Source organism: Oculina patagonica, chromosome 2 (genome assembly GCF_052425735.1).
Source record: "Oculina patagonica isolate OP01 chromosome 2, crgOcupat, whole genome shotgun sequence".
Lineage (NCBI taxonomy): Eukaryota > Metazoa > Cnidaria > Anthozoa > Scleractinia > Oculinidae > Oculina > Oculina patagonica.
In genome coordinates, this window is record NC_135759.1 from 10170855 (window position 1) to 10184076 (window position 13222).

The 13222-nt window shown below is 39.2% G+C and overlaps 2 protein-coding genes across 5 annotated transcripts in view; one reads left to right on the forward strand and one right to left on the reverse strand.

The window, feature by feature from the left end:
• The window catches only part of LOC144641778 (uncharacterized), a 2420-nt gene extending 594 nt beyond the window's left edge, over positions 1–1826 (forward strand). The window contains exons 1-2 of one of the 3 annotated variants that reach the window (XM_078500803.1): positions 1–48; positions 1627–1826. The exon at positions 1–48 is cut by the window's left edge and continues 593 nt beyond it. In XM_078500803.1, coding sequence (XP_078356929.1) covers positions 1–48; positions 1627–1668 — 90 coding nt within the window. In that variant the 3' untranslated portion in view covers positions 1669–1826. Of the gene's footprint in view, positions 135–825; positions 865–1626 lie in introns of those variants that run through there. The other 2 variants (XR_013568621.1, XM_078500804.1) reach the window with 2 other exon arrangements.
• Positions 1827–5725: 3899 nt separating this feature from the next.
• LOC144642901 (exocyst complex component 4-like) overlaps positions 5726–13222 on the reverse strand; it is a 31677-nt gene continuing 24180 nt past the window's right edge. The window contains exons 26-37 of one of the 2 annotated variants that reach the window (XM_078502004.1): positions 12965–13019; positions 12616–12663; positions 11655–11762; positions 10929–11030; positions 10078–10128; positions 8968–9002; positions 8515–8629; positions 7903–8021; positions 7257–7352; positions 7058–7169; positions 6380–6555; positions 5726–6346 (exon numbers count right to left, since the gene is read on the reverse strand). In XM_078502004.1, the coding sequence (XP_078358130.1) occupies positions 6403–6555; positions 7058–7169; positions 7257–7352; positions 7903–8021; positions 8515–8629; positions 8968–9002; positions 10078–10128; positions 10929–11030; positions 11655–11762; positions 12616–12663; positions 12965–13019 (994 nt within the window). In that variant the 3' untranslated portion in view covers positions 5726–6346; positions 6380–6402. The remainder of the gene's footprint in view (positions 6347–6379; positions 6556–7057; positions 7170–7256; positions 7353–7902; positions 8022–8514; positions 8630–8967; positions 9003–10077; positions 10129–10928; positions 11031–11654; positions 11763–12615; positions 12664–12964; positions 13020–13222) is intronic. The other variant, XM_078502005.1, reaches the window with a different exon arrangement.

Below are 13222 nucleotides of genomic sequence, written 5' to 3' on the forward strand. Positions count from 1 at the left end.
GGCGGATTTTACAAAGCTCAAAAAGGCTACGACAGACCGACTGACAAGGTGTTTGTGCTGTGTGGAGGCCCATATTGGTCACGCTTGTGAACGGCCGTTATCACTAAACACAAGTGACAATGTGATTGAAAATTGTTAACATGATTCTTGCAGATGATTGTTATTACTTGCCGAATTTTCGCTTTTTAATAATGTTATATAAGTAGTCACTGAGTAATTTCTTTTCTAGGATATGTTAGTTTCAGAAGCTGATTGTTTTTTGTGAGTTTTCTGAGAAATGATGATTGTTTAATTTGATCGGCATTGCTTTTTGTAGAGGGGACTTTTCCCTTCAGCTACGGCCTTTTGTCACAATATTATCAATTTCTTTTCTAGGATGGGTTAGTTTCAGTAGCTCAATAAGCATTGTTTTGTTGTAAGTTCAACTGAGCAATGTTGATTGTTTAATTTTATCGCATTGCTTTTTGAGATGTCCAGTTTTTCCAAGAAATCGCGTATTGTTAGTCAAATCGTGAACTTTGCTTGTTTCGCCGTAGAAGATAATGGATGCGACCAACAGACGCCAGGATAAGAAAGAACATATTGTAAAGTAATTTTTAGCTTGCAAGATTATTAATAAAGAAAGGTATATAAATACATGTAGTGGCCTGTACAGAGAAATGTTATGTTTGTAAACTGAACGTCGATGTTCGATACATACGTCAGTCTTAATGGTCGCTTATTTTTCATTTTTTTTTTCGGTCGCTTAGTTTTACCTCTATAAAGTAAGTGGTAGCGGTTGAATTGTGTCATGTTAATATTAGCATTGATTATAACACGGAGTGGGCGAAAGCTCAAGAAGGCTACAACAGACCATCGTACGAGGCAGCCTCGTCCCCGCATACCGCGCAGGAGGAGGGAGGAGGAGACCGAGGGAGCGCGAGGCGGTCCAAGTCCAGCACAGAGCGCGAGGAAAAGAAACGACCCCGAATTGTGGAAAGAGGAACTGATGCCGCCTGCCAGGGGAAAATCGTGCCCGGAATGCAACAGGGAACGGGGCCGGCGAAGACCTAGGGCGGACGAAAGCGACGGAGAAGAGGGGACCCGAGAGAACCCCCACCCCGCGGGCCGAGACCGAGCCCCGGCCGCGGCCGCCGGGAGGGGCGGAGGAAGGGAAGAGAGCAGCGGAGAGGAGGAAAGAGGGGAAAGAGAGAAGGGGGGAAGGGAGCCATGAAGCAAAAAAGTCCCAATGGGAAGATCCATACACGAGAAGAGAAAGAAAAAAGAAGGGAGGAGAGGGGGGAAGGAGAGAGGAAGAGAACAAGGAGGGGAAAAGAAAAAGGAGAAAGAAAGAGAAAAAGAAGAAAGAAAGGGGAGCGGAAGAGAGAAGAGAGAGACACACGGGAAGACAAGAGAGAAAAAAGAAGAAGAAGAAGAAGACAGGAGCCCATCACCGTGTGGGGGCGAAGGACACGAAGGCCACTCCAGCTCCACAAGCGAGAAGAGAAGAGGACAAGCCAGATGAAGGAGAGAGGGAGAAAGAAGAATGACGCGAGCAGAAGAGAGAGGGACAGCCTCGAATGAGCCGTCCGGGGGGACGAGGACGTCACACCACGCGGGGACGATGGGGACGAGGCTGCGTACGAGGTGTTTGTCCTCAATGGAGGCCCATTTTGGGCACACTTGTGATAAAATATGCCATCGGCCGTTATCACCAAACACAAAGTAACAGTGATTGAAAATTGTAAACGTGATCCCTGCATGCATGTGATTGCTATTACTTGCTGTCATTTCGGTCGTTAATAATATCATATTGGCAAACACCCAATGATTTCTTTTCTAGGATGTGTTGGTTTTTAAGAGATCAGTTCCAGTAGCTCGATAAGCATTGTTTTGAGTAGACTTATGAGTTTTCTGAGAAATGCTGATTATTTAATTCGATTGGCATTGTTTTGTGTAGATGTTGCGTTTTTCCAAGAAATCGCGTATTTTTAGTGCCAAATCGTGAACTCAAGCTAACCTGTTTTCGCCGTAGAAGATGATGGATACGACCAACAGACGTAAGGATTAGAAAGAACTTATCTTACAGTGTCAGTAAAGTACTTTGACTACGTTATTTTTTTAGCTTGCAAAATTATCAATAAATTGAATAAAAGAAAGTTAAAGAAAGCAGTTTATTTTCAGTAAGCCCTTTTTATTTTGTGGAGTTGATAACTGTACTAAATTTTTATACCTAATCGTACCATTTTGGCACGCTTCGGTAGCATATCAGGCGAGTTTGGTCGAGCCATGGCTCGTACTGATTTTGGCAAACCGCAGTCGAGCCAAAATACCCATGGCGAGACCAAACGAGCCTTGCAGCCGAAGCGTACCAAAAAGGTACGATTAGGTATTTACCGTACCCAAATTCAGCCAAAAATTCGGTTATATTTCAAATATTTCAAGTATATATTTCAAGTATCGCTTTGTTAATGCCATGCTTGCAAGGTACGTACTTGCAAATTGTGTTGACTTGGTCTTCAACACTTTTACCAAGTTCCTCTTCTGCCATTTTTTCCACTCGTTTGTTTATAGTTTCATTCACTAAATTTTTAAAATCAAAATTAAGCGAAAAATTTGGAAATTCCGACTCCATTTTTTCAGTCTGAATATCTCAGTACTCGTCGGCAAACATCACGAAATTGGCGAGCGCGCTCAAGTTTAGTATTGGCGGGAAAGTTTTTCTCTTTTTACGACCGCTAAACGCCGCTAAATTTAAATTACGAAGTTCTGTTTTATTGGTAAAACCTCTTTTCATTTCATTGTACTTTACTTCAAAGTGACCGTGATATGGTGGCATATTAGGTCAGTGACTTGATATCGTAGGATATCAGGACAGTAGATCGCGCTTCTGATTGGCTACCTGCGAATTTGGGTACGGTAAGCAAACAAACAAGAAATGTACATAGTGCAAGTTTCGTAATGAAATGAAATGTTAGATGACGAAATTTATTGTCTGCATGAAAAGCCATTTTGTAAACGTTATTGTTGTGTTGCTTTATAAATACGCAGATTAAGAAACATTTTACACACGGGTTTAAAATCGTTTCAAAACACGTGTGGTTTTCAACTCGTTTTTCATTGGGTTTCTAAACATATCCACGTGACCAGGATGGGGCGTTCTGGTAGGCTAATAACAAAATGAATAATTAACGAGTTTGAGAACTTTATGTAGTAGGTGGTAGTGGTTAAATTGTGTCATGTAAAAATAAGCATTGATCATCCCCACCGCTTCGAAAACCCCGAAAAGAACATTTTCTTTCGTAACCTAACCATCAATGTTAACACTGAAGGCAGGTCCTGACAAGCAACTTATTTCACGGGACGTGCAGTACGCAAAGCGCGAACTCCATAGCCGTACGGGAACCTTCAGACCTAGGGGGGCGGAGACCTTACTGCCCGAAAAAAAAAATACATTCGTTGAAAGCCGAATTAAGAGGCATATAAAACGGACAACAAAACGTTCATTGAAATAATTGTGTACAAACTTTGCCAACACCTTAAGGGAAAAGATAGTTCTTTAATTATTTTCATTTCATTGCCCTAAGATATCAATGCACTGAACCGTTTTTCTTCGGAAATATTTTATTTGTTCACTCTAGTTAAAAAAAATTAAGGTATTTTTGGGGGAGCCAATTTACATGAATTTACATTGTTTTTCTTCTACTTGAAAGATATATAAAAGCGTGTGAGAAATTCAGGGGTAAATGAGTTAAAACATTTCGTCGGACGTTTTGAGCTTGTCCTTAGAGCTTAACATTCGAGTCAAAGGCATTAGCTTCATCGCATTTGTAACAACTTTGTTTCAAGGCCTTACACTGGATCCACCGTGCGCAAACGCTCAAGCTATGGAAAATCCTAACTTCTGGTTGTCCTCGCCAATTTCCCACTCACTTCAAAATGATTGCAACTGAATCAAACTGAGGGGTCACACAGAATTTGCGAGAAAAATCAAACATGATTATAGCAATGTTCGAGAGGAAACAAAAGCAGATGACTTTTGAACCACAAAGTTCTGTATATTTCCAATACTTTTTCTGTTGATGTAACTCGTTTTGAACATAATGTTGAGATTTGTCGGCTTATTTTCTATTTTTTCCCTAGGCTTGTTGCCCGAATTCTAAGCATTTTGCCCGAAAAATTTCGGCACTGGGAGGGCTGCAGCCCCCCTCGCACCCCCGCCTTGTACGCCTATGCGCGAACTCTTGAACGAAATGGCATAAAACGAACATGATGAAATTTAATCTTCATGTTTGTATCAATGCTTTTTACTCTTATTTGGCTATTTCTACCCAAAAAAAACATTGCTAGCATAATTCAGAATTTTCTTTGTGATTTTCTTATATGTGTTTTCAAAGCATTTCTTTAAATAGCTTCCTTGTTAGTTTTAAGGGAGTCTGGGAGTCTTAGTTCAGTCATGGCGTTGGCCACGTTGTCGTTCACCGACCAACAGACTTTGTCGACTACCTTGCAAGTCCCGCGCACCCTGTCGTTTTAGTCGTCTTAAAACTTTTAAACCCCTTCAAAAAGATTGCACCTTATTAGCTTTGATTTCCAGGCATGGACAGCTCAAATTATTCGACAGAATGTGGATTTAGCTTGAGTGTGTATTCCATCATGTACGAGTAATTTGGGGCGATTACAGAAAACAGGGTCACTTTACAGAACTGACCACAACACCATGTTCTTGGGCAAGACAGCACTTTTCTTTCTGTGCCTCTTTTTACCGAGGGCCAGGTTGATTGTTCAAAAGCCGATCATACTAACCCAGGATTAAAAGTTGATCGAGGGTTCAATATCTGGGCGGGCTTGTTCAAAGCACGTTTAAGCTAATCCAGGACTAGCTTGAACTTTGATTTTAGTTTTTAAACTTTTCACAGAGGTTTAGGTTTTACATTTTTTGTCCTCCAGTTTTGACGTCGACTAATCTCAAACTCCACAAAACAATAATAAAAACACTTTTATACGAGAGAAATTGAACCATCGAACAACTTTCAATCCCGGGTTAGTGTGAATCGGCTTTCGAACACCCGGCCCTGTTGTATAATAGCGCTGAGTTTGAGATTAGTCGACGTCAAAACTGAATGGTAGAAAATATAAACAGAAACCTCACTGAAAAGTTAAAAAAACTGAAATCAAAATTCGCGCCTATCCTGTATTAGCCTAATCGTGTTTTGAACAACCCGGCCCAGGAGTATGAACGGGTAAGAGTGAACGGTTAGCCAACCTGACAAAGTACGTACAGGGATAGTTAGTTGTGATGGCCTAGCATCCATTCCAGGGTAAGTAGGTATATTCCTAGTTGCTTCATGCTAAGGAAACCGAAGAATGAAGCGCGGCCACAAAGGCAAGGTTCAACAGCTTTATTATGGTTGAACATTGAATATCGTTTCTCGTTCCTGAAGTCCCAAGCTATTCAAAATGTTCTTATACGGTTAGATACTAAATCTTTCGGTTTAAGATACTAAATCGTTAAATTTGCAAGTCGTGGTTCCCAAGTAAATTTGAAGTTTAATCTTTGATTTTCTGTCATCCATTGGCATTTTTTGTGCACTAGACAACGTTAACAGATCTCTGTAATGCTGGTTGCAAAACTCTGTCAGAGCCAAGATCTGTTCAAAATTTATACTGATTTCTTCGTCTAGCGTGAACGTCTTGTGTTAACGTTATGAACGCTAAAACAACATTATATAACTTTTAGTCGTAATTTATCATTTGTCATTTCATTTTTATTAGTTTTTATTGCTTAACCCAATCATGAAGTCTTTAGTTTCATCTTTTGGGATGCCTGCCAACGAGCAGTGTCCCCTTTCTAAACAGATCAACGTAAACATTTAGTCAATCTATACCAAAGAGGTACATCCCTCTGACAAGGCTATTAGTACAAATCTCTTTTTGGAGTTAAAAATAAGACGCGCTCTTAATTGAAAAAAAAAATGCTCGAAAATTCACTAGTTCATCTCTTATGTCTCCAAAAAGGAAAAAAAACATTGATGAGAATGAATTTCAATGCTCATTACACCAGATTAGGCAGGAACGACCAAACAAAAAATGTGTTCGTAGCCGCTGTTGGCTCCATGTCGTTATTTGCACGAATGAGCTAGGCCAAAAAATAACCAACACAACAAGACTTTTCATTATATTTGGTTGCTTGTTAAAATACGGCTGACGTTCTTATCGGCTGAGAAACGCAGCAATTACGCCTGAGACAACTATGGGTGGAGCTTTATAGTTATTGAGTACGTATTTGTTGAATGTCTCAGTTATTGACTAGTTGTGGGATATTTCAGTTATTGACTATTTGTTGAATATCTCAGTTATTGACTAGCTATTGAATATCTCAGTTATTGACTAGTTGAACTTGTCGAATATCTTAATAATTGACTATTTTTTGAATATCTCATTGAGCCTTTGTAGTCTCTGTTCATGCGCGCTGTTATCTCTGATCGTCTGACTCCGAGCCTTCAGTGACAACAGGTCAGCGTACTCCTTTTGGGAAAACTTGGCACCTTGCTCAACAATGGCTGTCAATATTTCCTGTTTGAGAAAAAAAAAAAAACAGGCGAGGAGACAACAATTAGCATTTACACTGCGAAAATATTGACAACGAATCGTACGCATCACCTACCCAACGACCAGCAGTGCGAGTGTCTGTTGCACTCCTAAGATAGATATCTTATTTTCTTGTCGTGACTTAGCTACTTTTGAAAAGTTAATTTTTTTTACTATTACAAGACTTAAACCTGGGACGATGGATTATACTGAGCTGCCTGTTGATATTTTGGGTTGGTACTTTTAAACCTCAGAATAAAGGATAAGACATTATATTTTGTCTAACTTAAGTGTAATTCCCTTCTTTACCAAAGTACTATTCTCTACCTAACCCAAGACACCATTCAAAGTCATCCTAACACATTTGCTACGTGGTTTAAGTGTCATTAGGTATCGCCCTATTGTCTCGCAAGATGAGGTAAGTGAGGATAGTTACTCCCAACGAAACTACACCCATTGAGCCAGCAAAGGGTGGACTGGTACTTACATCCGGGTTAGAGTACAGCAGTTCGTAATACTGTCGGGCTCGGTCCAGGTCTCCCTCTCGAGACATCGTGATGTTTGTTAAGTTTTGCTGGATTGCAAAGATGTTACGGCACCTGGAAAATACCAGCAAAATATACATGGCGAGTTATGCAGTTCTATACAATAAACGTCCTGCACTAGAATGGTGGACTTTTGCTTACATTTTCTTAATGCCGTTCTGATTGATCCTCTTTATCTCTGAAATGTTTGAAATGAGAATTGAAGATACCAGGAAGCCTACTCCTTCAAACAGGTATCTGAAAACAATAACAAAAATGAAATAATGGTGAAACGATGGTACGTTACCCCACCATTTAGTTAGATTACTGTGATACAGTCGGAGCAACAAGTGCCAGTTGATGGCGACATCACTTCTCCGAGAAGTGACTGGGCCCACGGTTGTCGTCCCAGAAGTTGCTAAGCAACATAACGTATTTGCTCGCACGATTGCTTTCGGAGTACTCGTGAGCGCTTGGGCTAGTTTTTGATTGGACGAAATAATTCGAAAACTCTTCAAGTGCTTCAACGAAGATTTGCCAAAACTGGTACTTATTCTCCCGACTGGACAGTTCGTTGATAGCTTGATTACCCTTTGATGTTTACAGGTTATTTACTTGGCGTTTAGTTTCCTTTGTGTTTTTGACGCGGTGGGCTGTAGGTTAGTGCGTTGGAGTCCAGATCGAGCGGTCTGGGAGTCTGCTATGACCGAGCTGTTCAGTTATGTAGGGTTGTTGGGCAAGACACTTCACTATTACAATGCCTCTCTCCAGTTCGGGGTATAATTGGGTGGTAAGTCTAAAACAGTACCTGAACTTGTAGTGTCCCATGCAGGCCGTCGCTATCTCTTCAAATGATGACAAACTCTTGTTCAGATTATTCACATTGGAGTCTGGGTCCATGGCGTTTGAGTTACACATGTAGTTTGCCTGACAAGAAAATCAAACCACTATTCATTTAGGGAATACCGTATTTTTCATTTTCACAAATAACGAAAATAAGCAGGTAAAATTCTCTTTTATCCTGCTCCAACGTAAAGAAAAGTAGCAAGGAGGAGTGTTTGAAGAAAGTAAAATAGGGAAAGGCAAAAGAAAGGCTATATACTGCGTTCATTTATCATTCGTGCTAGTTGCTGCTGCCTTACAAGAGTTTGCGATAATTGTATGGAGATCACATTTGGTGTTTTCAGTCTTCATAAATCGCCCGAGGTCTCGCGACTCAAAATCACGTGGAATAAAGTGGTTAAATCACGAATATCTGTTATTAATTGAAGTTCTTCACGGGTCACGAAAAACCTTTGGATCACGGATCACGTAGAAAAAATTATTGAATTCAAGTTTCACGGAAAATTAAATCAGCTAATCACGCATCAAGAGAATACCCCTGTACGACCCTCTTTATACCAAGTTTGAGACCACATACCTCTTGCACAGCCCTCATCAGATAGTAGAAGCAGTGACATCTGATTTCCAGGTGAAGAACAAGCAAACAAGATTCTGAGATGTTCTGAAAGTCTTCTGCCAATTTTGTTAGGGATCTGAGGGTTTGAAAGACATATGTCAAGTTTTAACAGACATCTTGTCACTGTAAAATAATTCATCAACGACAACGCAAAAAAACGAGAACTGGAAAACTTATTTAATGAACAAAAGTAGCTGTAAATCAAATAAAGAAATTGTTTTGACATGGCACAAAAACTTTTGCTACCATAAGAAGTCGCCAAAAGTTTGGAAAATACATGTAATGTTCCAAGAGGCGAGTTTCAATAGCTATTTTTGACTCGAGACAGCGACACAACTACTACCGAAATCTTGGTTAAAGTCTACCTCGTCTAACGTTTCTCTGACTTTAAATTTTCTTTTTAGACATACTTACTGTAGAATTTCTTGAGAGACTGGAGGAATTTCTTGCTGCAAAATCAACATCATAAACCCATTATTAACTGAAATCTTGAAACACCTCTAATAATGAGCTTCAAGACGTACGTGTAATATGGACAAGTAACAATGAACAGCTTGTCTAGAAATTTTAGCGAACATTGCGTTTATAATCGTTTATTTATAACAATGGAACAGTTTAAAAGTCAGTGTTAAAATTAAAAAAAACAAATGTTAAGAGAGTTACTAATTTAAGGGCATGCATGAATTTAAAACCCATTATAGAGAAGGAATAATTCCCTAAGAACAGCACATGATTATAAATGGGCAATTAACATTTGAAGCTAAATTAAACTAGGTCTATAACTTTTCTAGTGTTAAACAAAAACTGGAAGACTCGTTTCTTCCAAAATCGCTTTCAATAATGTTAAGTTTTACGGGGCACATAAAAGTTCAGTGAATCAACAGAAAGATAACGAAAATGTTTTAAAAGTTATTTACCTTATTATAGGAAATTAACGCTTGTGTAAATTAAGGTATTTGAAATTAACGCGACTTAAATTAACGCGAATCGAAGAAAATATTACTTCCCAATAAAGAAAATTAACGCGAAAGAGAGGATAACATTTCAAAATGAAGGAAATCAACGCGACGTACACAACAGGGACAAGTTTATTTCAACACTAGGTGTATAATCCGAGACGGAAACAATGTTTCTGATACTAAACCCAAACGTATGGGTTAAGCAAAGGAATCTGACCGCTTCGAGCGTCCACCCTGAATAAATAATGCTTTTTCCTAGGAGTTAAGAACGTCTGGACTGTATCAAAAAATTGAGGCCAAAATAATGGAAATTAGGGTCGCGGAAATTAACGCTCCACTTAATTAACGGCGCGGAAATTAACGTAAACAAAAATTAACGCGACTTAAATTAACGCGAATTTTTGAAATTTGCGTTAATTTCCTATAATAAGGTAAATATTTAGGAAGGAGCAATAGTGATACGAATTTGTCAGCCTTCTGCGAAAATAATTTTTAAATTTATTTATTAAGATTTTTTAAATAAAACTTGTCAGGTTGGTTTAAATTTATTTTTCGCTCCACTTACCCAATTTCTACCGTAAACATACGTGAATCCATAGCCACAGTTAACTTCTCTCTGTTACAAGTTTAACATCTTGTTATATGGATATTCTTTAGTTAAATGTGTCTCAAAAAGGTTAAAATATTGCTAGACTTTTTATAAATCCATGTAAACGCTTTAAACTTAGAGTAAATTAATATGTATTGATAACAACTTTTTATAAGCTGTTTTTAAACATGCGTCGATGAAACAAACATGTTGTTCTTGTTCCTCGTGCCCCAGGTTCTGCCGGCTAAGCGGCTCTAGGGACGAGAATTCGGACTTCGTTGCTTTGCTAGTGATGCAAATTTAATATGGCATTTTAAAAGGGGCATTTTAGTTCACAATTAAAAGTTGTATATTTTCTTGCATAAAAGAAGAGTCGTTATTGTCCTACTTTTTAAGAGGTGGCTGATAAGTTTTGCAATATTGTGCGCTATATTGTAGATAGCAGGCACGCGTTAAAATTGTTGCGCTCACAGTCATAGAAAAAGAGAGCCACTCTACATTGAGCGCAAGGATGCATCTGGCGCTTCCTGACATGACGTCACAGCCCGTTCTAGAATCCAGATCATGTTCTTGTGTTGACGTGCGGTCACCTTAATTGGCCTTGGCCGGAGCGGGAAATTTGAAGCTCGATTTTTTGGTAAAAAAGTGGCGGAATCAAAATTATTTTTAGGATACTTGTTTACGCGTTATAGAGATACTAAAACCACAAAAACCCTGACACTCCTCACCTCACCAACGCTACATTGTCGGGTGATTATTGTTGGTTTTATACTTCTGTGTACAGGTGTGGTCAATCCTTTGAACATGCAATCCGCATTGCAACTTACCGGCTTGATTCTCTCTTGTGACTCAGACGTGACAAGGCTTATAGCTGTGGACTGTGCTGTCAGGCCTGTGGTAAAACCTCGTATGTGACCCGCTAGCCACTCCTGTTAAAATCAAAGCATTGTTACTAAGCCCGTAATGCACTAGCGTAACATCAGTGCCGTCATTAATTTTTGTAACGCACAATGAGTCACATGAGCTAACCCCGACAAAGGATAACCCCTTCTGGTAAAACCTAGTTATGTGATCTGCTTATCAATCCTGTCAAAAACCACTATACAAAGCTCTGCCACTAAGCCGTTTATGTAGAAAATCCTATCCAGCGTGACAACAGTGCTATCGCATTGTAACGCAAGGTGAGACACGCAAATGTATATATCAATGGTTAACCCTGGCAAACGATTGAACAAGGGAGCAAATTGACAGATTGCGGGATTTTAGAAACGCTACGGTATTTGTTGGGCCCAAAAGAGCACTTAACTTTGATATGCTGATAACAGTCATAGCCGATTGCAGGCACCACCGATATCAAACTAATCATGACCAAGGGCGGAGGGTGACTGGGCAACATATCAAACATAATGAAATGTCCAGTCCCTCTCGGCCCTTGGGTATGACTCAATTAATTAAAGAGATTTTAACTTCAGAAGTTCGAAGATTTGGAATGCGTTTCCAAAGAACCGAACTTCAAGCTGCTGTTGAAACCCAGGCTTCAAACATTCTCTTACCATGCTCTCCTGAAGGTTTGCCAGTGTCCTGTGATCACGTGGTTGGAATAACACTTCAGAGTCAGTGAGCAGATGCTTGGCCAAATTATCAGTCAGTATATCAGTTTCCTGTTAGGAAATATCACACAAAAATATTGAAGGCACGTTCTGTTGCTTTGTTCGTATCTGAACCTGGAAATCTCCAGTTGTAATCTTTTTTCAAGGGGCTACGTCGCGCAATTCTAGGCAATTTCTGACTAACTGGTCATAGAATTAACTGAAATATCAAAATAACGGCTTAAAACTGTAGACAAATTCAAAAGAAACACAGAAAGGCCAAAAAGGGGCATGGATGGGCAAAATTGATTGCGTTCGGATAAACAGTTGAAAAACGTCGGCCCGACTTTTTTCAAGTTTATCTCAATTTGTATGAAACTATCATTTACAATGCTCAAGAATCATCCTAGTTTGTTATGTGGCCGTGATTTTGCCAATAAAAGACTTTTGCTCTGCCAATTTGAAGTTTAGAGCTCTTAAATAACGAAAATAAATAAAATTACCTAAAATACCGTGAAATAGTCCCCTTAAATCATTTTTTTGGGAAAAGGGGCTCCATCTCTAATGGGTTCGTTAGATGTTGCAGTACAGGAATATCTTACTATTCCTAGTAGGAATTTACAGCACTAACTCTCAGCCACAAGAGCTTTAATTTGTGTATCTGCATGCCACTTGAAACCTAATTACTGTCCGCCCCTAAGGAGTCAATTTACGCTCCAGTCTAGATCAATTTTGACCATTCGCATTGCTTGACTGCTTGCTGGTATTTCTTTCACGTTTTTCCACTGATATAAACGTTTGTTTAATAGAGGTTTCATGCAGTTTTAAGACCATTTTGTAGAATGAATGTGACATTAGGATGCTACAAACCAAAATAGAAATATCAAGAATGAATAAAAATATTTTCACAAACATACTCTATTACCTTCTGGTTTCGTTTTCTGACTGCTTCTACATCCTGTTCTTCGTCTTCCTGCCGAAAAACGAGCCATTAATCCATATTCATGACTGAATTACTAATATTTACTTTAATGCAACTGTAGGAAATGTAAGGCGCAGAAGTGTAATAGTGTGTTAAAACACACAGACTTAAAAGATTCGGGTCCGAGTCCTAGCCAGTGTGGTGTCGTTATGTTGTGTTCTTGGACAAGAAAATCTTCTCTCACAGTGTCTCTTTCTACCTAGGTGTAGCAAGTGTAGTGCGACTTCGGGAAGAGACGAGTGTACACTGGTAAACATGGAACATTTCACTTTCATTAACAACATGGTCTTACTTTTCTGTGTCGATGTGAGTGGTGGTGTTGAAGGCCTGGCCAGTTAGGTAAAGACCTATAAGATAAGAAAGTCGCTTAAAAAGAGGTAAAAAAAAAAAAACCAGCAATCCGTTGATATGAAAGTGTCTGGCAGGAAGGCAGGAAGAAGGTCGCTGCAGACGCTACTGAGTACGACTTTATAATAAAAAAAGAATGCTATACGATATGAAGCAATACATCATTACTGTTAATAATCAATTGAAAAATTGCTTTAAGTGC